We start from the raw sequence: 25,048 nt of genomic DNA, 5'->3' as shown, positions 1-25,048 counted from the left end.
GTGAAGGAGATACTGTTTAATATTATGTTTAATTTCTGTAGTTAAGATGAAGGCTGCCAGCCTTTCTTTCTTCTCATTGTTTAAATGTGTTCTGAGGATAGGGTAAATGCTTTCCTTACAGATTCAGATGTTCATTGCTGCTACTCGAATGCTCTGTATGCATTTAATTAACTGTCTTTCCAGCACTTCTGTTAGAGAAGTCACTCTTTCTCCATAATGAAGGGGGGAAGCTAAGGCACACATCAGTTGAAGTTTGAAGCCTCTATATCTTCAGTATGCTGTTTTTCAGACCTTACTATTATACAGAGTTCTTGAAATGCTGGAAGAATCTTTTCTATTGATGATAGTTGTTGCAAGGTGATGCTGAGCAAATCAAAAGCACTTAACCAGTAGCAACCTGCAGAAGTTAGATTTGTGATCTGCATTCAGCAGCTTCTGTAGACTCCTCTGACAGAAGGGAATTAAAAAAAATAGTTTTTCAGGCATCATTCATTTGCTTTAAATATTAGCAGTTCTCCCGCAGCTCTCTGCCTTGTATATTTAACACACATGTTCTAACAAATGAGGCAGGCATTCTTCTGCCTCATTACACAACCTTCATTTATCCCCAGGGCATAGTCCATCTTTACACTGGGTGAAGAAGAAATGGAGACCGGGGAGAGAGAAGTAGGTGAATACGTTTTTAAGGCTTGTATCGTGTGTTCACGCAAGGTCTTAATTAGGGTTGTATAAGCAACATAGATCTGGATTTTCTTAATTTGTGTGCCCAAACTGTTACCCTGATGTTCATTTAAAATTCTGTTTAAGTGTGTGCCTGCGTGTATAGGTATATGTAAGATACATGTATCAGTTCTAAGAAAGTGATTCATATGTATCTTCAGTGAGGCTACTGTGACTCCTGCTAGTGGAGTAGCTGTTAGCGGCACAGATTTATCACCTGTCAGGTCAGCCAGCAGAACGAGATGTGATGCTCTGAATTTATCTAGCTCAGCCTTTGTGACCTTGGCCTGGAGTGTGCTCTGTTACTCTGAGGAGCAGTGCATAAAGCAGCCCAGTTACCTTGTAGGATGAGACTCAAAGAACGAGTGTGCCCAACGTAGAAGGACTAAGAAAATTTAGCTGCAAAAGAGGTATTTTCCAAGTGTGTGCGTACAGTGGTTTTTCAGACTGAGTTTGATGTAGTATGGGCACTTTTTATGTTTATGAATGTAACACCCTGACAAAAAGATGACTGTGCCAAATTGCAAGCATGAAAGTGCAAGAGCTTTTCAGCAGAGTAGCTGAAATATTTTTAGCATGGACAAAACAAAGTATTTTTCCATAATTTTGTTCTTGGAAATAGCGGAGACATTTTTGATGAAGCTATCCAACAAAAATCAGCTTGAGGCAAACACCTGGCATGGGTAATTTCAGCCAAAACAGTTAAATTTTGGCAGAGTTTATAAACAGATGAGAACAGAAACTTCTAATAGGAAATGATAGGCAATTCATCTATAGGCACCCAGGTTGTACAACTCCAAAAGCTATTCGTCTTGTGTTTTGTTGTTTTTTTCTAAAAGCAGATGCCGTTTTTTTGTTTGCTCAGATGTTAGAGCTTCTCCATCGTGCACATGGGTGGCAATTGAGTTTTCTAACGTAAGGAGATTCTGAGTGCAGAAGAACCTGGTTCGAGTGCAGAGTCACTTGGGAACTGGGCAGCTCTGTTTGCGGCCAGGAGGAATGATGTATGTTGCTGGAAGGGCAAGAATGATAAACAGTGGTCCTGCAGTTGCTTTGAAAGCTCCGAGTAAGCATTCGCAGTGCCTGGTCCTGGCCATGCTGAGTGCAGATGTCGAGCCCCTGGGAAATGCACTGTTCCTGGGTCTCCTGTCTTGTGGGGTGCTGGAGCTGAGGGAGCGAGGCAGCTCTGTGCTGCGAAACGACAGAAGTGCTGCCTGCCAGGATGTGCTGGTAGAGAAGCTCTTTTCTCAACATGACAAATTTGCAGTAAACTTTATAGCCAAAGTCAGCATGACTTGTTTGCAAAGTCAAACGCTGTTTTTCTGAACTGCTGAAATACATAAGAACAAATCGCGTGAGGTCATTTTGCTCTGTCTTTCCAAGCTGCTTCAGCTGTGATCCCAGAGCAGGCTGCTCTTCTCTGCTCCCCTCTGCCCTGTCCTGAAAGCCTCCGCTGGAAAGGGAGAGGAAGGCTTGCTGTCTGTGCTCAGTGTTCTCACATCTGTGGCTGTGGGAAGAGCTGAAGTGGAGTCACAGAATGGCTTGGGTTGGAAGGGACCTTAAAGCTCATCCAGTTCCAATCCACTAGTCATTTGCTGCCCTCCAGACCAGGCTGCCCAGAATCCTATCCAACCTGGCCTTGAACACCTCCAGGGATGGGGCACCCACAGCTCTCAGGGCAGCCTGTGCCAAAGCCTTACCACCATCTGAGTAAAGAATTTCCTCCTGCCACCTAACCTGAATCTCCCCTCTTTCAGCTTAAAACAGTTCCCCCTTGTCCTATCACTATCAGACCGTGTAAAAGCTCGGTCTCTATCTGGTTTATAAGCTCCCTTTAAATACTGAAAGGCTGCACTGATTCTCTCAGTGGGTTCTCTTCTTCAAACTGAACAAGCCCATCTACCTCAACTTTTCTTCATAGGAGGGGTGCTCTAGCCCTCTGAGCACCTTTGTGTCCTCCTCTGGACTCAATCCAACAGCTCTGCATCCCTCCTGTGCTGGGGGCCCCTGGCCTGGACACGGTGCTCCAGATGGGGCCTCACAAGGGCAGAGCAGAGGGGGATGGTCCCCTCCTTCTTCCTGCTGCCACCGCTGTTGATGCAGCCCAGGGTACAGCTGGCCTTCCAGGATGCAGGAGCGCAGTGCTGGCTCATGTCCTGCTTCCTGTCCAGCAGGACCCCCAAGTTCTCCTCAGGGCTTCTCTCAAGGAGTTCTGCTCCCAGTCCATACTCACATCTGGGACGATGTGAGTATGCCCTTTGGATGGCATCCCTTCTCCCCAGTAAATGATAAGGGTGGTATGAGGAAAGCAGAGGATCTCTGAATGCTGGAGGTGCGAGTGACTTGTGCTGAAGCTCCTGCTTCGATGGCTGTGTGCTATGCTGTACACAAAGGCCCCTGCAGGTTTACGTTAAGGTGCTGCCCAGACTAAACCAGTACATTTTTTCTTTTCCTTCTCGAAATGCCTTTTTATCATTCAGGCTGTCACCTGTGTTTCCTGGCAAGGACTGCTGGCTGGGGGAGGTCTGGCAGAGCTGAACACCCAGCTTGGTGGTCTTTGTGTGGCTGCCTGAAAGATGGCTTAAAACAGAACCTGCTCTGTGAATACCTGCGAGTTAACATGTGTCAGCCGTGTGGCTGGAAGGTTTCTCCTTTGCTGAAAAGGGAGATTTTATAATGAATACTTTCCTTGTGATTAAAATGGGTAAATAAACAAATAGCTCCTACAGGAAGTATGCTGTGTACAGACAGGGCAAATAGATTGTAGCTCTCCAAACAAGGAAAAGAAGAGGGGAAAAAAAAACCAAAAAGAAGAAAACAAGCTCCTCCTTAGTGCATTTAATCTATTAGAATGTGAAATAGCAATTTATCTTTTCCATTTCCTTTCCTTGTCAAACACATCCAGCTGTTGGAGCTTTCTCTGTTTCTTACTCGAAATGCCAGGAATTGAATTTGTTGATGTTGTCATCTCCTTGCAGAGTATCATTGCTTTTATCACCTTCCCTTGATACCCCTTGTGCTCACTCCTGTAACCTCAGGGGGAAAAAAAGCCTAATGATTCACAGTAGATTTAAACAAATTAGGATTTTTCAGCAAACCATTTCTGTAATAAATACAATTTTTCTTCCTGTTAGTGAACTACTTGGGAGCAGGCATATCTTTGGATGCGCGAATTGGAGCTGATTATCTTCATGAATAACTGTAGGTTTGTCTTTGAGACCACAATATGCCTTACTGGCCACATGCCGAAGCCTCCTGAGTTACAGTCTGGTCGTGCAGGCAGCTCCTAATGCAAGTTTTTGTAAAGTAAGTGTTAAAATCTGTTAATTTGTCCTCCAAGCATGACTTACAGCATCAGATAGTGACCCTTTGAGTTCCCTGTGAAAAGTAAATACGTGAAAGACATGCAAAAGGCTGTTCAAATGGCAATGCAAGCGTTACAGAAAGATGTAGGTTCTGAGGGACTTCTTGCAGTTCTCTAATCCATCCTTCTGCTCAAAAGAGAGCTGATTTCTCTGTTGCTCAGGGCTTTTTGCAGTTGTTTAGAAAATCTGAAGGATGGAGTCTGGGCCTTGTCCCAGGACTGTACCACTCACTGGAAATTTTGTTTTCCTTACATCCCAACTGGAATTTCCAGTGTTGCAGCTTGTATCTGTTGCCTCTTGCCATTTTATTGTGCAGCTCTGAGAAAAGTCTGGTAGTCTTCTACGTTAATTGACTTCTGGTAGTGGAAAACTCTGATCAGATTTCTCCGCAGCCTTTTCTTCTCCAGGATGCACAAACCCCACTCCCCCAGCTTCTCCTCGTGCATCATGTGCTCCTGGCCCTCTTGGTGGCCTCAGCTGGGCTTGCTCTGATCTGATAATAAACATTAAAAATTAACTATTTTTTCCACTGTTCCACGCAGTTGTGGATTCCTTGGGTATAGCCTTCACTCAGTCTGACTTTTGTCTTTGTATGAGAGCAGGGATTTGAATTGCTGGTGAATGATAATTCTTTCATCTGCTTCTGAGTCGTTTTTGTTTGTTTGTTTATTTGTAAGTCATCACCGCTTGGACAGTGTTATCCTAAGCATTCTTTCATCAGTGCAGTACATTCTCTTCCACAAAGCAATACTTGCATGTAAGCTAATACTTGAGGTGAACAGATTATCTTGTTTTGTTAGATGTTTTCCTGTGAGGATACAGTCCTTCCGTGTGATGTCATGGCATATTTCACTTGTGGTCGAAGGCATAGTTCTCTTATATTTTCTGTTCACATGACCTGAACTCCTCCCCATGATTTTGCAGCTTTAAAGAATTTTCAAAGTAATGTTTTCACATCTCCTGTTCTGGTTTGTTTCTAAATCTCTTCCATACCACTTTCTGAAATGCTAAGCTTCTACTCAAGACTTGAATTTTTGGAAAAGAGAGCAGATAGTAATTGTTTCCCTGCCATTTTACTTCTCAGAGTTATTGCATTCTAGGTGTTAGTTCCACATCGAATTTTACTGTGCCTCAACCAAGGCAAATGAAATGTGAGCAATAATAACGATGCCTATAGCACTGTTGCTGATTCCATTATTTCATTGAATCATCATGGTTGGAGACTTTAACTTCCTGCATATGGGAGGGAGAATATGTGCTGCTAATGCTGATAGAGCCCACATGTCTGAACAGAGGTGTCTTTAGCAGGCAGTGAATTATCTGCAGGTGATTTTTTTTTTTTTGAGTTCCAGTTTGAATGTGATGCTAGAGTATGCAGTAAGGACTGATCAAAGCATATTATCATTAATTAAAACAGAGCAACCACAAAATGCCTCATTTACAGTAAAGAGTAAGAAATTAAATATATATGTGTATATATGTATGAATATATATATGTATATATATATGTGTGAGTGTGTGTGTGTATGTGTGTGTGTGTATATATATATGTATATATATAGCATTTTGAACAGGGATGGAATTCATCGGCCAAAAACTTCAAACTGAAGTTCTTCAGGAAAGGATAAAGTGAAAATTGACACAGAAGCAAAAAGTATTTTAGTCTTTTCATGGGAGAGTAGAACACATTGCACATGCCCTAATAAAGAAAACAGAATTGTCCTACAGGGAGGGGTGGAGCAAGGATTAATCATCGATAATGAGGGTGGGAATTAAGGTAGAATGTTTGTTCAGGCAAACAATGGGAAATGGGAATTGTGCAGGTGATAGCAAGACTGAAAGAATGAAGCACCAGAGCTTCCACGTGTTCTCCCAGACCACTGGAAGGCTGGGCATGTTGTTAAGACTGGTCAAGAGCGCATCCATGTGAGTGCAGAACAGCAAGCATAGCATCTGCATGGAGAAAAAGGGCAAAGTGATGTGGAAATCTTCAGTGCCTTTAGCGCGGCCACAGTGGAGCAAGGTGAAAGATCTTACCCACGTGAAGATGCAGATGCATCTACATTTTTTGGTACTGAAGTGCTTTATATAGGCAAGTGATGAAGTGCTTAAATCTATCTAAACGTATACAGCTGAAGTTTACATAGTTTCAGTTTTATGGATACATGTCAACTTGACTAATGCATCATATGCATGTGTTTATTTAGGCACGTTATCAGAAAGCTTCTGTTTGATGCGCTTTTCAGGAAGGGAGCCTGATTTCAAAGGCATTTAGAAAAGAACTGGTAACTCAGACACAGATGGCCGTAAAGGCGGAGGTGGGAGAGAATGGGGAGAGATGAGTTCTGGCAAGGAAACACATTGGGTGCAGGTGCGCTTGTTTGAGAAGAATGGGATGCTGTCTGGGAATGAATGAGAGCCATTCCTCAGCAGCTCGTGCAACCTTCCAGACACCCTGGGTGGCCTCCGACAGCCTCAATCTTTGGTCAGAGATTTCTAAAAATGTCTAAGCTTGCTGGCATTCCCATGCAAAAGATGCATTAGTCTGGAGCTGTGTGGTGTTCCAGGCTGTTTTGGGAGTGGGCAGAGTTAAGGTTACACGGATGATCTGAACTAATTGTGTGCATGTTTTCAAAGGATTTAACTATGTAGTTGAGGGGTTTTACCTTCTGTGGTCAGTTTTTGAAAACGCTGTCTAGTTTCCCAAAGGGTTTTTTGGCAGAAGTGGAAGTCGATCCCTTCTCCTTCAAGTGCATCCAGACTTGGTGGAACTTGGGAGCAGCTTTTATGTATGTGGTTTGCATCCATACCATCCCTTCCTCACTTTGATCTCGATCCTCTCTGCATTATGGTGTCTCTGACTGGCACTGGTGTGCTGCCATCTGCTTTCCCTCCATCATCCAGAGTGCAAGGATTCCGCTGGTGATTCTGTTGCTTTAGGAAGTCATTCATAATCTGTGTGGTTATATGGGCTCACTCTGCAATGGCTGCTAACGGTGCAGGAATGGGTCAGAATTGAAAGTTTGATTCAGAAAATAATATGGAAAGACAAATGAAGCACAAATGCAGTCGTGTGGGATTGCTTTCTAGTAGAACATATCTCAAAGTTTCCTTGTGTTCACTGTAGCTTCAAAAATAATAAGACACTGAGAAAAGTTCTAATGAATACAAAATTTTGGAAGGGTGTGAAAGTGATTTAGTCTTTTTGTAGTAGAAATTTTGAGAGTAGAACAGGACAACACAGCAAGAAATAACATCTGTTTGATGCTACGAGTGGTGCTGGAGGTTTTTGAATCGGGCAGGAGGAACCGCTTGGTGGTTTATTGGCTTGCCTGGTTACCTTGGAGATTTCCTTTGTTATAATTAACCTGGGGAATACCAAAAAAAGGCCAAAAGATTATTGGAAGATACAGGAGGAGAATTTGCCTTCTGCAAGGATGTGGCACACCCAATAAATTTATCATTTGATATTTCTTCCTTTTGTATACAGTCCTTGTCGGCTTTCTCCGCATTCTTAGCATGTCTCAGAAATTCCAGCGTTTTTAGTAGTGAATCAGTGAGAAGAAGGGGAAAAGGCCTGTAATTGCTTTTTCCATTGTGCTTGTTAAAACCACATTGTGGGAAATGGACCCAAACACTGTCTTTTAAGTGGTGTTGAGTCTGAGGCAGGTGCTATTAACTCAGGACTGCATTAACTCTTTTCAAATCTCTTTCCTGTTTCCTTGAGGAAACATGCCTGGTGTATATACGTGGCAAGGGATGTTTGCCTGCCTCTTGCATTGACATTTTAATTTGGTCCATGATACAAATATCATTTCCCTAATCCCCCTTGCCCTGACCCTGTTTTGTCTTTTCTTCAAAGTGAGTTGACTTTTTTTTTTCATAAGGAGGGGGGAGGAGATGGGAATGGTGGCTGGCTGCTCTAGTTTGGAGCATTAAATGCTGGGGAAAAAATCTCAGAGTAACTGTTGTTTCTTTCTTTGTATTCACATGGAAATTTTTAATCTCCATCAAAGGATCAGGAGAAAATAACGTGGAGATTCAACAAGAGAGCTCCCAGCTTACATGGAATTTTTAACTGTTATTTGGCTTTATCCTTTAAGCGATGAGAACCATGAACTATGTACCTACAGCGTTCAGAATTAACTTTTCTCTTTCTTCCAATACACCCTCTTTTTTTTTCCCCCTTTCTCTCTCCCTTTTTCTTACATCTTTATTGTTTTGAGTAAACGCGCAACTTTTTTGGCCATAACTGTGAGTGCCTTAGGATTTGTTTAGTTGTATTTATGCATACGTTTTTAACATTAATTATGAGCACCAGTCTGAAATACAGACTCACGTTCTCCTTTTGATGTGATCTGAAGAATCTTTATGGAAAGACACGGAGCTACAATTAGAACCCGATGCACTGTATGCTTGCAGAATAGTCCAGGGCTAACATTGGACTATTAAAAATAAAAGAGACAAAACTAGGTATCAAAAGAGCTCATGTTCTGCTTGTTTGTGATCCACAACCACAAGCACTATCTGCACCTGGAGTAATAGTGGTTGTGCTAATAATGACAGCAAGTGAGACCCCCTGGAAGCAGCCTAGGGAGGGGAACGGTGGATTTCACAGGTGGGTGCTGACAGCAATGGTAGTTTTCACGCTTCGTCACAGATTAATAAGAAAGGGAGGATATTAAAATGCTAATACTCATTAATACTCTTTTATGGGTTTAACGTGAAACATGGAAAATGAAAATGAATGACAGCTGGTAAATGGAACTGACAGTCCTGTTCAGGGCTGTAAGAAATAGCTGCAGGAAATAAAAGCTGTGTGTTCCCCATTTCTGCATTGAGTCATGCCAAGCAGCATCTCCTAGTACTGAGATTTCTGCGAGATAACTTACATTTAGGCTTAGGTAGACTGTTTTATTGCTATAAAGCACTTGTTGAGAATTTTTCTTTACCAGCATTGGCCAGAGGGCTGTTATTCTCTGTGTCATCTGAAAGACAGTCTTCAGCAATATGAACACCAAGAGCAGAAATAACAGCTCATTGAAACATAATTGTGATATACCTCTGGTTTATTGTTGTTGGTTTTTTTGTGTGTGTGTGTGTGTTTTGTTTTTTTTTTTTACATCTTTTGTGTTTGTTTGTTTGCTTGGTTCAATTGGCTTCATTATTCTTCATTTCTCACAGAAGTTTCAATAAACTTGCCTGCATCCCAGAGGCAGCTGCATTTCAGCAGCAAGTTTAATCTGACTCTGTGTGGGCCATAATGGATGTAATGTAATGTATGCAGTGCAGAGAGGTATGAGCTTCAAGCATCCGAAGAACCTTAATTCTGCTGTATCACAGACTGTTCTGTTTGTGATTGAAACTCAGCGAAAAATTCTGCGTAGCTGTGTTTAAATATGAAATTAAAGGAGATAGGATATTTTCACCTAATGTTCTTAACGAGTTAAAATTCTGACTTCAGCACAAAGCTGAACTCTGCCTTTTCTGTCATACAGCAATGCCAGGAATACCAGGAAGATACAGTGCACAGGGACCAGACATGAAGGGGTTCTAAAAGCATGGCACTTCTTTCTCCCATGGCAATAGTACTTAGTAAAGTTACAGTAGTTTGACCAAGTATCTTGATGTTTTACATTTTAAATAAGGTTAACTTTGTATATTCTAGGTTTGTAATTCTTCATTCTGAGGAGAGTTACCAGGTCAGTGCAGGACAGCTGAGTGTAAATGGATGATGTGTACTCTGAGCTAACATTAGATATAGGCTTTTACCGGGATTTCTTTGTTTTTTGGTCGTTTTTTTTTTTTCAATCTCTTGGACTTCCAGCTGTTTCTTGTGTATGAGTTCATCTGCCACGCTGTCTTCATTTCCCCTGTGTACACACTGTCACTTGATGCTAATTTCCCATTTTGTTGTGACCTATTACTTGAACAGAAGATTCCATCCTATAGTTATCTCTTTCATATGCTTAAAATGTTTTTCGAATTGACCCCTTCCAAAACTGCTGCCCATCTCCCATTGTTCTGAAGTCCCCCAGGTGCTGCAAAGTTAGTACCCTTCCTTTACAAGAAACAGTTTATTGGCACTGTCAGTCTTTGGCATTTGAAAATTGAAAACCTGCTACTTTTTGCTGAGGTGAAAGCAGACAGATGTCACTTCAAAAATAAAATGTTAGGGAATGAAGGACCACAAAAAAGGCTTGTCGCTTTGGCTGAGTTTATGAAAGCATGTTTGTTTTGGCAGATGTTTCTCAAAAGCAGGTTCATTTTTGTCGTCTCCACCGTCTGGATTTGCCTCTGAGGTGTCAGACCATGCTTACTCACGTTTGGCTTATTGTTGGGCTCCTGCCAAAATTTTGTATGCCCTCCTCTGCTCTACCCGTCCGTTCACTTTCTTTCTCCTGGATATGGTCAGATTTCTCTTTATAGGGTATTTCATTCCTACTTCTTGGTCAGAAGACGGAAGAAAACAACCTCAGAAACTGCTGTGATGCCAAGTTTTGCAGTTTGAAGAGAATAAAAAAGATTGCTTTCTTCGGAACGTGCAGTCTCTCACTTCTCAATATATGCATGTGTAGTTGATGATTTTATTAGGAGAGATTTTAGCACTCAGGATCCTTTTTGGTTTGTTTTCTCCTTAGCCTAGATTACAGGCAAGCTGGTTCTTCCAAAGTCTCGATAATTTTTCTTTGACGAAATTTCTTCAGTGCTATTCCTGCTTTGATTTGAATTCCTTTCCTAGTCCCAGCCAGATGTTTGCTTTGCCCGGTTGTTGACAGATAATATTCTCACGCTATCACTTCATATTTCCACGATTGCAAGATCTGTCACAAAAAAATCTTGGATTTTTGTCACTAAGAGCCTTTCTGTAAATGTTTTAATTCTTTCCAAAGGCAAATTCCTTTAACGTTGCAAATATATTCTGTTCAAAAAGCAAGCAAAGGCAAACGTTCCCAGTTTTCCAGTAAGGAGAGTGTGTTCCTGAGCCACATCTTATGGGTGACCCAGAGATTTTCTCTACCTTTGCTGCAGGAATGTGGTTAACACTTCAGAGAATTGCAGGAACACTTTAGGTATTCAGCCAGGAAAGAGTAAAACATCCAAAAACAGTCAAAACTTTGTCTTTCCCCCTTTCCACTGCTTTCATTTCCTACCGTGTTGTGTTGTCCTCTGCATCAGACTATTTGAGACTGCCAAATACTTGGATATTTTATAGGTAATATATCTTATAAATGCCATGGCCTGCCTCTGAGGGAAACACGGGATTGTCGGTTTTGGATGGAGTATAAAACCTGAGCAGGAAATCATTGCTGAATGGCACAGCTGCAGACAAACATTTCAGGCTAGTAAACTGCCCATCTGCACAGCCACACGTGTGTTGGGACAGCCGTGGTGTACGGCTGCTAGTGGTTGGTGCTGGGAGATATTGTGATTAACAAATGGGGTTCTGCTTCGTTAGTTCCTGAAATGCTGCTGTCTGACGATGACTGTAAGATTTGAAAGGAGGAAGGGAGATTGTAGACTAGAGAAGAATTACAGATCCAGGGTGGCTCAGATGATCCTGTTGCCAGCTGGAGGATGCGACAGCCTACAGTGAAGGACTGAACTCCACTGTTTGTAGAGAAGAAGGAAAATATTGTGTTTCTTCTTAGTCCTGAACCAGCGATCACATCTGGATCTTCCTCTCAAAGTTACAGACAGCAAATATTGTCTCAGTCTTTAGTTCTGTTTCACTGTCGTTCACCTGAGCAGGGACCTGAGAGGGGGTGAGCTGTGTTCCTCAAAGAGTGAACTGTTTAAACTTCCACTTTGCTGGAGTTTTTGCCAACTTAAATCTCTTCAGGAAGCTCATTTTAGCACTTTCCTCTTTTAAATTAACCTGTTATTTGTGCCTATTTTTGCTATTTCCATTGTAAATAGCTCCTCTTTTTACACATTATCTTTTGATGAGTTATGTAGCCAAGCTCTCTGTTTAGTTCTCCCAGTCCCTCCTCTGAAGTTTAGCACTTCCTGTTATATGTGCCAAGTTTGAGTTTATTTTCCGCATGATTTTCCCAAGCACTACTTTCAATAATCCACAATCCACTAACAAATGCAGATTGTTAAAATAATGGAACAACAATAAAACTCTTTTAAGACTGCAGCTCATGCACTGCAACTGTAAAAACTATTCATTTGTTGTGGGTTTTTTTCCAAATACTTTATTGAAGAATAAAACTACCTTCTAATAGTCAAAATTAAATTACAAAAGTTATAATCCTATTGTACTATAGACTTTCTACACTGATATTTGTCTGTTGGGGGTGGTTTTTCTTGATTTATTGTGATGCATAGGTGGCTTGGGTTGAAGTTCCTCCTTGATCACAAACCTCTGATGATTTCCCCGACCTTGGTATTGGGGTGTCGGAATGAATATAGTAAAAACCGAAGTATGTACACAAGGAAAACGAGCCAGCTGAGGTACTGGGAGTCTTTTCTATTGATTATGATGTATTTTGGATCGGGCCACCTAAAGAGCGTGAAACTCTTGGGACTTAATAAAATGTGTTGATTTTGTTTGCTTAAAGACTGAGTCTTTAAAATATTCTTCACGTTTTGTGTGAGCAGGAGGACATCATTAATGTCTGTACCATAAAGATCTTCGTTTAAGAATCAGATATTTCAGATATCTTTGAGCATTTCCACGTTTTGATCATAAACAAAATGAGCTTCTGTGGGTTTTTCCCTATAGGCACTTTATTCTCTCTTTTCCTGTAAACAGATGCCATTTTTAAGCCACATAAAATGGATTGCAGTTGTGGCCATTACGATATTGGCACTGTTCTACATTCCAGCTGCACACAAGCACGAATTGCAGAGTGATGCCTTATTAAATTATAGGCATCTCTGTTAAGATACAGGGGAATTACTTCTGAAGATGAAACTTTTTCCTTATTTGCAGTCTCCCTTTACAATTTAATGCATTTAGGAAGCATGTGAGTAATGAACATTGCCTTACTGCCACATATGCTGAGCTACCAGGCATTTTTATCTGTCCTCGTGAAAAACATGCCAAGTATCTGTTATTGTTATGCAAAAAAAAAAAAAAGTTGTAGTGTTTGTGGACTTCATAAGTGCATCTCCTTCCCCAGGACAATCACATCTCTCCGGAGTGAGCTGATCCCACATCTGGTTAGGAAGCAGTTCTCTGCTCCTACATCGTTGCAGCAGGGACTAGACAACAAAGAAGAGGGCCGAAAGAAAAAAGAACAAGCATCTCTAGGTCAGTATGAGTATCAAAAATTTGGTGAACGCTTAAATCACCTATGCTGCAAATGAATTACTGTATAGAAATATTAATCATTTTTCTTTCTTGTACTTGATGGCAAAGGTTCTAGTAATTTTCCTTTTCAGATGGTATTGTGTGTTTAATAAATATTTTCAGTGTAAATCAAGCATCAGTCAACCAGGTGCTCTGTATTTATTTTTCCAAAATACAGTATATGTAAATGCACTTTTGAAAATGTAACTTTAGGAGGAAGTTCTGTTGTGTAGAGTAACAGACAAAGCCGTAACCAGGAGCTTGATGAGATCTCAGATCTTGAAATTTATTTTTAGCATTTCCACAGCCTCCTTGTGTGACCTTGGGCGAAAGATTGCATCTGTCCCAATCCCTTGATTCCCACCTGCAGAATAAAAATAACACTTACTCACTGCCTGTGATAAAATCTGTTAATGATTGCTCAGTATCTAACCATTCAGGTGATGTGGGGCAAAGATCTCCCTTCACCAACAGTATTTTAATAGTACTCCTCTTCAGAAAGCATTTCATTAAATCCTGTCTAACTTCATGCATGTGTGTGTTCTCCAGACATTTATAGTTTCATAAAGGAAGATAATAGCTTGCTGAAACCTGCTCCAGATAACTCCTGTTGGAATGATCATAGAGGAGATATGAACGAAACTCTCCATGAAGGAAAAGTGCGCTGCTACGTCCATATAATGAAAGAGGGGCTGTGCTGCCGAGTGAATACACTTGGGTTGTATATTGAAGCTAATCGACAGGTGAGAACAGTGAACTGTCATGGGAATACAGCAGTTTATGGGATGTTTTAATCTCCAGGAGTGGCTCCCTGTGGTACTGCTGAGCAGTGTGTGGGAATTGAATCGGTGCCGTGTTATCTAGGTGCATCACCCTCCTGATTGCTGCACAGGGACGTGAGACAAGGAAGCAGTTCTGTCACTAATTTCCTCCACAGCTTTGATTTAGCCAAGAAAACTACCATAGATATTCTGCTGATTTTGGGGAGTGACAAAACTTGCAGCCAAAGAGCCAAGAAGTGTGGAAAATAAGGTTGGAAGTAGCTTCGGTAGTTCATGTAGTCAGCGTCATCCGTGTCCTGAAGGCAAGATCAGTTCTGGCTGGACTCTTCCTAGCAGATGTTTATCTAAGTGATAATGGCAAAGGTTTTTAGTGTTTTGCAGGAAGTCTGAAAACTACCCATACATTCAGATTGCCTAATGCTTTCTATTATGAACAAATTATTTTGTGAACAGGCTTCTCTACAGTTGCACTCCAGGTAAACGTAGAGGTGAAATGTTGATCTGTTGCAGCCTTCAGTTACTGTCGAATTACTGAGAATTTATAATATAAAAGATCAAAGAGAAGCATAGAAAAATCATAGCTAACAAGCTGATGATTGATAGCTTTTATTTCTAGTATGAGAATTTTTTTTACTGCACTGCTGATGCAACTTAGAAGTTCTATTTTCGCTCTCAAAGTGATGAGCTTTGTGCTATGAGATGTGCACAGTTTCCTCTAGTTCTGAAAAACTGACAGGGAGTGTAGTAGGGTAAGGCTCAGGATTTCTGGAAGCAGTGCTGGTAGAACAGTGTAGTTGTACTGGGAGCCATGGAGGTGGTCACCTCCTTGCCTTTACTTGAGTTGGTTTCTTTTTTACTAAAATTAGTGAATGAATTTATGCAAACTTAAATTGCAGTGTGGCAGAATGAATTCACACACTGGAGCTCTTTATCCTTGGTTCCTGTAGGTGAGCACAGAAATAAAGTGATTTGGTTTTTTTTGTTTGTTGTTTGCACTTAAGGATGTGAGAAAGTGAAAGGGGCAGCAACACTGCTGTCAGAAAGGGAAAAATTTCCTCAGGAACATCAGTGTGCCCAAAGGGTTAAGAGAGAATATCACTTGCTAGGGGAAGTGTGCGTGTACATTTGGCAGCAGCCACTTCAGTAAAAAGTTATTGAGTTGAGCCAGTCAGACTCCATGTGGGTTTTTTTTTGTTGTTCTTTTTTTTTTCTTAACCTAAATATTCTACATTTTGGTCAGTTCAGGAAATGTGTTTGCTCCTGGGTGGTACATAGAATTAGTGTTTTGAAATCATACTGGGGCCTTCAACATTGGATAAGATTTTCTTTAAATTTATAACTTATCCAGAATGGTAAAATTTCTAAGGAAACTGTGGAAGTAAAGCATAAAACAGAGCTTAATGAGAGGTTGTGAGAAAGGCGTTCTTTTTTCGGTGCCACTGTATTTTGCTTCTCTTGTTAATTCTGATAAAATATAAGCATTTCTTTTTAGGTTCTTTTTTTTTTTTTCATCTTCTTGTTTTATTGGTCTTTAACAAAGACTTTTGGTGTCTTACTGGCTCTTGGTCCTCACAGACCAGATTTTGATTCACTGGCTGCAAAGCCTGGACCTGTAATTCTGCTGTCCAAGAGGACAGGCTCCCAGAGCAGTAGCAGTCCAGTCCAGTAGCCGTGGGAAGGAATGGCATCCTAACCCATTGCCCTTCTGGTGAGGAAACACTTTACTCACATCATTTCACTTCCAGCTGGGTTTCTGGATGCCTGCAGCCTGTGTGTGGGCAGGTGGGTTCAGGAGGGAGTTATCTTCAATAGCAGGAAATAGTTTCTTTGTAAGATGAATTAAATCCAAACACATCTTAAACCTTCCCTTGACCCAGGCACTCCCTCTGACTCCTGCCCCCTATCTAACCTTCCTTTTCAGAGTTAAATGCTTGAGCTGGTAGCTTTCTTGGTTCACCCCTCAGGCTGCACTACCACTGACTGATTCTAATAAGAGTTCTGCTCTGGCCAGTAAAATATTTTATTTATTTCACCACACCACCTTTCTACTGAGAAGGGCAGGAGCCTTTCCTTGTTCCTTTCCCTTCCCACAAGGTAACACTAGACAGTAGGAATCTTTCCAGCCTGCACTATAGATATGACTTGGTGTGAACTCCTCTCTCAGCTCTATCTGTTGTGGTAACACTGCTGTGTGTCAGGTGAGGTCAGTGTCCCTTCACCAAGCCAATGTGTAATCCAACTGGGTTGGCCTAGAGTGTTGTATTTTGGTAAGCTGGTGGTTTTCTGTAGCATCTGCATCTTGGACCAAAGGATTTAACCTGCTTTGTTTAAAAAGAAAGAAAGAAAGAAACAAAAACAAATCTAGTGGGAAGAACCATCTCCAAGATGTGAAGAGTTACACGGGTAGAATGTTCAAGTTAGATTTTAGAATTAATTTCTTCTCAGAAAGAGTGGTTTTGCATTGGAACAGGCTGCCCAGGGAAATGATGGAGTCACCATCCCTGGAGATGTGGCACCGAGGGACACAGTCAGTGGGCATGGTGGGGTGGATTAGGGTTGGACTGGATGATCTTAGTGGTCTTTTCCAACTTTATTGATACTATGATAATGTCTGCTGGGGACAGCAGGCAACTTGAAAAGGTAGCTGGGAGGTGTGAGCTCATCACACTCATCCAAATGAACTGTGAAAATTCTTATCATATGAAAACAGCACTATTTACCCATCCTTACATGCTGGAAGGGAAATGGGTTGGTCATGTTACGAGTATCATAACATGAGCAGTTTCCTGAAGTATCATCTCATTTTGAGATCTTCCGATATATTTTTCTGATCTGATCCCAACTTCTTCAGATTTATGGGATCTGCTTCTGGAGGGTCACTTCATAGCTATCAGCTCTTTGTATCCCAAGGAAACCATTTTACACAGCCATACTAGATGGCAGTTCCTTTAGAACAAGTGTGGAAATTATTACCAACTCTCAGCCAAATTATACAGCAGTAGAGATCTCCAAAATAGAGTTTTCCAAAGAGTTTTGTCAAAATAGGTGCCTAGGTGAGAAAAGAGAGACTTAATGAGTGGTCTTTCCTCTCCCTTTGGGTGATCCCAGTTGTACCACCACCATGCTGCCCTCCTGTATGGACATCACTCTCATCCTGGCTGTCCAAACAGCATGTGCAGAGCTCTACAGCAGCTCCAGCATGCCCTGCTTCTCACTCAGGCACACAGTCTGCCATGACGCAGACTTTTTGGCACTCGCAAGTCAACTTGTCACCTTCCATATCTTCTGTGTTTCTTTGCCTGCTGCCTCTGTCATACTGAGCTGCACCGTACGCTGCATCACTGCTCTGTGAGTCCACGCAGCACTGTAGTGCTGTGCTGTGAACCTTCTGCCTCGCCTTGTATCGTCATCTGGGCTGTCATCACCTTCTCTGCGGTGTGTGACCTTGGCCCCGGCCTGACGCCAGGAGATGCAGAATGCCTCAGGCTGTTCCTTCACCCAGAAAACGGGGAATTATAAAGTGATATCCCATCCTCTGACAGCAGTGGCTCCCCATTCTTTCAAGAGCCGGCTCAGAATTTCTCTCTGTGGACTCGTTTTTGGCTATCTCATGGACCACGAGTCTCTCTATTACCATTGCTGCTTTGTCTGCTTATCTAACACCTGTCTTCTCCCTGTTAAGAGCCTTTTCTTCTGCAGCTTTCTACCATCTGGAATAGCTACTCAATCAACTTCAGATTATTTCTTCTGAAACATCTGAAAGACTTTTTCGTTGCCTGTATCTCAGCACACTGCCTTAGAGAGTGGGCTGAACGTAGGTGTCATTTTATGCCAGTTTATATTTGATGCTACTTCCTTCTCTCTTGCATTACTGAATAATACAGAACATTTTGAGTTGCATTTAAAATGGCAGATGATGGATAAGCCTGTAAGGTAGTATATGGGATGTCACTGTGTCCTGCTGGAACCGATCTGCTTGCTGATGATGATCCATTGCTTCTCCACTGGTGGGAAACTGACTTGAGAGGGAGACATGCAGCACACGTGGAAGTATACCTAGCTCCTTTACAAAATGGGAAGGTGATGAACCAGTTGCAGATTTAAAATGTGAGAACTTACAGTCTTCTATAAGTTAATGAGTTTATGATACAAGCACAATAGAAATCATAGCCACCCATGTTTATGTAACATACAGATATAGCACTGTCCTGTTAACTTGTGATGTCGGTTCTTCCATCCAGGTTCCCAAACTATTCCTTAATCTGGGTCTGGAAGAACCACTGGTCCATGGGACTGCACAGATTACTGACAGAGGCATGGTAGGTGTTTCCTTTCCCCATCTCTGCTCTTCTAATGCAGTCTGCATGCCCTTTACCTCAAGAACTGCTTCTTAAAATTCCGTCCCACTGCTGTATGTGAAACTGAGTGCTGAGGTATAGAATTACAAGGTGAATGATACAGCCAAAAGTCTGCTTGCAAATTCTCCCATGTTCCTGCCTTTCAGTCTCTATCTTTAAACATATTTGGTAAAAAATTCTACCTTATCCTCAAATCAAACACTGCAGTCTCTTGTTCCCTATTGGCAATTTGTAATATTTGAGAAGTTTTCCTCCCAAAGATCTTTGCTCTGCCAAGATTGCCCAAGGGTAGAGTAGAGTGTGCTTTGTGGAGGAATGCTTGAGACATGCTGTTTGGAGCACATGTATGGAGAATGCGTATCAGAGTTCCAGGTGCTATTTCAGTTTCCATTCTTTTCCTCCTTAGGTTGGATCAGACAGCATCATTGGGTCATCCACACAAATTGGGGAGAAGACATCCATTAAACACTCCATCATTGGCAGCGCATGTACCATAAAAGACAAAGTTAAGATAACAAACTGCATCATCATGAATTCTGTCACAATTGAGGAAGGGTATGTCATCTCTTTGTATTTTGGACCTCTAAATTTGCTGTTTCCTTTTCCAGATAGATTCTTAGCATGTAATATTTGTCTTGTAACTGATCCTCAGTCAGAACTGTTGATTGCTAGGAAGGTGTTTCTAAGGACCAAATCAGAAATGTCTCTATAAACAAATAAACAGGCTACAAATGCAAGTGAAATGGTTTAATGAGGGTACTGCAAAATTGAAATATAATTTCTTCTTCTTAGAGGAGATTGTAGCCTCTTCAGAATGTGGAATTCAGTTAAGCAGATATATGTCTGTATGAGCTTGTGTGTCATCTTTCCAAATTCTGTTTTAGTGGCTGGGTCTGTGAGTATACCTAAAATATTTGAGTCAGGACATATATTTGAAAGTGGTACTCTTACTAACTACAGATGCTATCACCTTTAAATAACTTTCCCTAAAATGTGATTTTCTTTTGTTCATTTTTGTCATCTTGCATCTTTACTTTATTATTGCCTTATGCTTAGTAATAGAATCAATAGTAAACTTTTCAAAGAAAAAATCCGCCAGCTAGTAGAGGTTTCCCACGCATTAAAGACACTAACTAAATAGGTAGCCTTGAACTGTTCATTTCCAAATGTGGGAAAAGTGGCCTATCTGTAATTGTTGATGTCTGCATGCCCCCATCTTTCCATACAATCTAGCTTCCTGTGGATGTCAGTGGAAAGGAAACTGCTGATTGAGTCTGTGCAGGCCTGTATAAATTCCCTGCTCTTTCATGGCTTGAGGTTTGCTTAGGGCCTCAGGAAAAAGGCCAAAATCTTAAAAAAAATACAAATAAAAAAATTAAAAAAAATGCCAAGTTGGCTCTAAAAGTTGCATATCTGAAAAACAAAAAACCCCAAAGGATGTGGGGTCTATGGAGGATACTACTGTTACATAACTAAATTACAGGTAAGTATGGTACCTTACTGCCAAGTGTTGGTCTTTAATAGAAATCCGCAGTAATTTCAAGCACATCATAAATCAGAATTCTTTTGAGTATAGAAAATAGCTGGTTTCCAGTTCAGTTGCAAATGGATCCAGTATGGCTGTATCACAAGTGCTACTGTCATAAGAAGTACCAGAACCTCTCTCGTTTGATCATGAGACGCTCTGTCATTTTGATTAATGAATTGATGCCGCAGTCATAATAGTATGGTTTTGCATACGAGGTGAGCAGCTCTACCACGGAGGCAGCTAAGTGTATAAATAGTGGTGTTCTTATGAAGAGCCCCAAATTAGCTTGTGTTTGTCTGCACTGTTACGTAGTGCTGTTTTCCAAATCCTAAATCAAACATACCGCAAAATTCCACAGCCATTATAAAGATGTTAAGATAATAAAAATAACTTTTTGGGTACTATTTCGTGAATTTCTGGAAACCAGTTTCATCACTGCTCACAGTCAGTGAAAACAGTGTCGTCACCAATAAGTGATAAATCTTGCACTCCTCAGAGTTTCACCCTTAGCTGCTCCGTAGACATTGCACACTGATGCACTGCAGTAAAATTTGTAATCTTTCCTCTCCAGTCCCAATTAATCTTACATACATTAAGCTTTACTTAAAAACATACCGTAATTAATGTTGCATGGATCTGCACAGATACTGTATTGATAAAGTGTTACTTATTGCATCACCATAATCCTTAAGATTAGAGAGATGTGAAGTCATGCATACACAGGTGATGAGGTACAGGAATATCCAACTGCTAAGTTTTGTTGAAAGAAGTCTTGCTTATAACTTAGTAAAAGCAGTTTCTGTGTATTTTGACCTTCTTTCGTGCATTTGATTAAATCTGATAGTTTTTTGTTATAATGTTAATGATTCTGAAACACGCTGATGGATCCATTTGCAACAGGTGAATAAATTATATGTGATTTTTCTTTAAAATGCCCACAGTGGACAGCTTTGCTTTCCAAACAGCTCTTCTCCCAAGCATGTCTGAGTAACTCAGACTTTACCTAATCACCAACTTCAGAAAGTGTCTTCCACTTTAGTTAGAAAGTCAGCATATGTTGGCTGGTCTGAGTCAAAATGATCATAATAAAATGCCTTAGCAGATCTAATTTATCTTTTTTTTGTTGCATTGCAAATGTTTTCAAACATGAGCCAGTTTTAACATCATCTGAGGTCTTGCACATGAGAAACTTGTGGGATTGCGCTGAGGAGCAGATAAAAGGTGTCATCTAATTTACATACATTGTAATGTTGACGTGAAGCTCCACCCAACTAATGGACTACTGTGTTGTGCAGTAGTCACATGTGAGTGATAACTGCAGGCTGGGCACAGCACTATTCATTGCAGCAACACCAGCCTGAAGAAGTAGGCTGGAAGGGCTGCTATAGGGCACACTTTGGAGAAGACAAAGCTTTTTGGTAACCCAGGGAAGAAAGAAAGATCAGGTAAATCATTTCTGAAAGTCGGAAGGCTGGGAACAACTAAGTGCAAAAATGCTCAGCATTCTAAGTTCATTTATCAAGAGTTGTGATTATGCATGCCACTGCCCTGGTAATCACCTCTAATTTCTCTGGTTTGAATCTCGCTGTCTTTGTTTTTTTCTACATCTTAACCGGATAAATGCTCATGTGTCAGTACAAAGGAAAGCGTGAAAATTGTTTTGTCTTTTGATGTCCTGTAATGTGAATTGAGGATGCTGTTGGACCTGCCATGTTTTGGCTTGAGGACCCACAAATTACATCTCCAAACCAGAAAAGGTTTCAAAGAACCTTGCAACATTTGATGCGAGCTTCTAAAATGGATAAACAGATTGTTTCTGGGCAGAGGGGAAAACCACGAGGGATTTATTACAAAACGAGGTTCTTATTGTTAGGCTGTGGTTGGTTCATTCCTGAACCAAGGATCAAGGACCTGGGTTTCACTTGGATAGTGCCATTTCATCCTGTTTCCAAGTTAAGACCCATTCTCCAGTGATGGCTGTGTTTGATATTCCGGAGGACCAGTAGCAGAGTTTTCGGTTTTTCCAGCCCTGGTATGTAGGGCTTCTGTTATGCTATACGTGTCTCTTGTGAAGTGATTTGAGTAGATATGAATCCCCCTTAGATGAGATTACAGGGGATTAAAGAAGTTAGTAACATAGGCAGAATAATTGGCAGTCCTCTTTTAATGTGTTTCCCACTGTGAGCTAATTCTTCCATCAATGAGATAATAAAATAGCGAAGATTACATATGTGCAGAGTGATGGACATACTTGACCAAGCTGGGAGGGATGTAATTTATACAACAGTGCAAGTGCTGAGAGATGCTGACTATCCAGGTGACAGGCTGCAGCGGGAAATAGTTCTTATTTCTCTCTGCACTGCTCCCTTGAGCTCAGTGACAAATGACTGCACTGACTTACATACTTGGAGAAAACCTACTAATCGAGCTGAAATTGTAGATCACTTGAAAATTTTGTGCATCTGAATGCTTCTGCAGTAGCTGTACGTGCCCACAGTCTCTGTTGTGTCTTGGGGATGACCCTTGTTAGTTCTGTTTGCATTATGAGTCGTGCAGTACAACAGGGTCCCTAAGTTCGGATTAGGCACACTTATCTTCCTTGAAATGAGATCTAGATATTGATGGAGGAATTCATACAAGACTCTGTGCTGAAGTGCTCTGAGCATTGTAGATAATATTAACAGGAAAACTGTGCTAAATCCTTTATTCCATGCTAGCAGATAAAGATTTTGAAATCTCCTGTTTGTTAATAAAACTTTGTGAGTGTATATACTTAACGAAAGGATCTTTGCCATGTCATGTGCACAGTGTATCCTTGTGCCTTGGTTGTGGGAGCAGAATGTTTCTCTGGGAAAGATTGAAGAGATGGGAATATAATAGAAAAACAAAAAAGCAAAATAAACAAACTGATCTTTGGATTACTTACTTTGGACTTACTGGTGTTTGAGGAGGCAAGCATGAAAAGCTCAGATAAATATCAAGATGAAAGGTCCATGGAAAGCCATGCTCTGAAAATAGCCTTTCAGCATGCTGGTAGCCAGTACCCTAGGAGCTCTGTGGCAGATTTAGTCTCTTAAACAAAGTATTTTGCTCCTTTTCTTTATTCAAGGAGATATTGCAAAGCAATATGCTTCCAGTGGTGGTAGAATCATGAAGGTTGGAAAAGACCTCCAAGATTGTCTAGTCCAATCAGCACCCGTCACTACCATGTGGTGGCTGTTCTTATGGAAGCCGTTAATACAACACTGTGGTTATCAGACAGGATGGCAGCAAGACACAGCTGCCGTGATTAGCATCAAGATCTCAGTTCCACAGCTAGGAAGCATTAGGTCTTCACAGAACAACTAAGGAAGCTTGACTTGTGTCACCTATAGTTTGAGCAGAAAAAAGGGCTTATTGAGGATGATCATTTTTTAGGATGGAAAAGATAAATGGAATCTCTGGCAATCTGCATGGCACCAACCAGAAAATTTTAGGCATTACATGCAGAGTCAATGACAAAGACAGTAAGTTGTGTGTAGGGTTTTGTTGATGATGTCCTTGCTACCAGTGTAACATCAATGGTGCAGACACCGTACTGTTACTCAGTGGACTGTAGTGAGACCACGTGCGACCAGTTAAACACTACTCTAGTTTACCACATGTCTCCAATTTATTGCTACTTTCTATGAGAAAATGTACAAAGGAAGAAAACAACAAGCAAGCTGAGCTGGATTGGCTACTAAGTGCAGATTGATTGTGAAGTTTATTGGTTGTTTCCTCAATAGTGCCAAATCAGCACCTGATGTAGAAACAGGGAGCGGTTTGAAAAAATTCTAATTAAAACCAGGATGGAATTGAGCATTTATAGGGGTTCAGCACATAAGTGGTCTTTTTCCTGTTGGATAAGAGCAGTACATAGGAGTGATCCTATTGCCAAAGCAACATTTGTTGAAATTGTAAAATATATTTTACAGCACATTCCTTCATGAGAAAGAATGAGGAGAGATGAAGTTGTTTCCAGCACCATAGCTTACAAAGCTGGAAGTAAAAGTTTTGCTTGTGCTGGGATTTCCAAATGCTTTGTATCTTGAACCAATTTTTAAGATGGGTCTTGTCTTCTGGATGCTGTCTCGTGATGCCAGTTGCACCCCTGCCCTATGCTAACCTTGGAAAGAATAACAAGTTTAGAATAGGCATTGCAGAAAGCGCATGAAAAGCGAGAGCTTAATTCAGAAGAAGCATATGTAGTGTGTATAAGTATATGTAAGCATAAAGTATATTGTGGATATGGATAAGCATGAACATATGAATAAAGCTAGGTATAGTGCTTGCCTGTAACAAGAGATCTTATTTCTCGACAGAGTTTGCTTTCAGGAAGGTAAACTGAGGAAGAGAGGACAAACCTGGAAAACAATGAGCAGAAAGTAGCTGAGCTGGTTCGTGGTTGGGCATTTGAATTCTGCTATATCTGTTGTATTTAGTATACTTCTCATATAGTAACTGTTATCTTGTGAATCTTTGAACCATTATTACTTGCAGCTCCTCAAAGAACGCTTTCTTCTGGCTAGCTTCCTGGTACATCAATCCATCTTGAATAAATCACCTGTTCTTTATACTCAGATACATATGTTTTCCTGGTAGTGCAGGGAGCTCTTCCCAATTTTCCAAACATCTTGTACATCAAATGTTGAAGTTAAAGCACAGGTCAGCTCTGAAAAGTGGCGTTTTAAAACATCTCCTCTTGTTCTGCTGATCTGCTTCTTCAGGTGGACAGAGTTAGAGCTATAAATAAGCTTCTACCTCCTGCTAGCCACATGGGCCTAATCGAAGAGGTGTATGCAAATTTTCAAAAGCAACTGATTTCTGTCAGGTTTTGATGGGAGTCTGTGTGTAAGTACCATTGGCGCTCCTGAAAATCTTCCCCAGCCTGGGTAAGTAAAAGGACGAAATTCTCGTGTTGTTTCAGAATTGCTCCTCTGAGTTTCTAAGGGGACTCTGGGGTTGAACAAGTT

The 25,048-nt window shown here is 41.0% G+C and overlaps 1 protein-coding gene across 1 annotated transcript in view; it reads left to right on the top strand.

Annotated features, from left to right (window-relative positions):
• EIF2B3 (eukaryotic translation initiation factor 2B subunit gamma) overlaps nucleotides 1-25,048 on the top strand; it is a 74,620-nt gene that overhangs the window by 33,035 nt on the left and 16,537 nt on the right. Inside the window, exons 4-7 of the mRNA XM_010716194.3 lie at nucleotides 13,217-13,347; nucleotides 13,936-14,129; nucleotides 18,410-18,487; nucleotides 18,933-19,081. Of these exons, the coding sequence (XP_010714496.1) occupies nucleotides 13,217-13,347; nucleotides 13,936-14,129; nucleotides 18,410-18,487; nucleotides 18,933-19,081 (552 nt within the window). The remainder of the gene's footprint in view (nucleotides 1-13,216; nucleotides 13,348-13,935; nucleotides 14,130-18,409; nucleotides 18,488-18,932; nucleotides 19,082-25,048) is intronic.

Source organism: Meleagris gallopavo, chromosome 10, assembly GCF_000146605.3.
Source record: "Meleagris gallopavo isolate NT-WF06-2002-E0010 breed Aviagen turkey brand Nicholas breeding stock chromosome 10, Turkey_5.1, whole genome shotgun sequence".
In the NCBI taxonomy this organism is placed as follows: Eukaryota; Metazoa; Chordata; class Aves; order Galliformes; family Phasianidae; genus Meleagris; species Meleagris gallopavo.
Note: the sequence above shows the minus strand (reverse complement) of the source record. Positions and strands in the feature narration are given on the sequence as shown.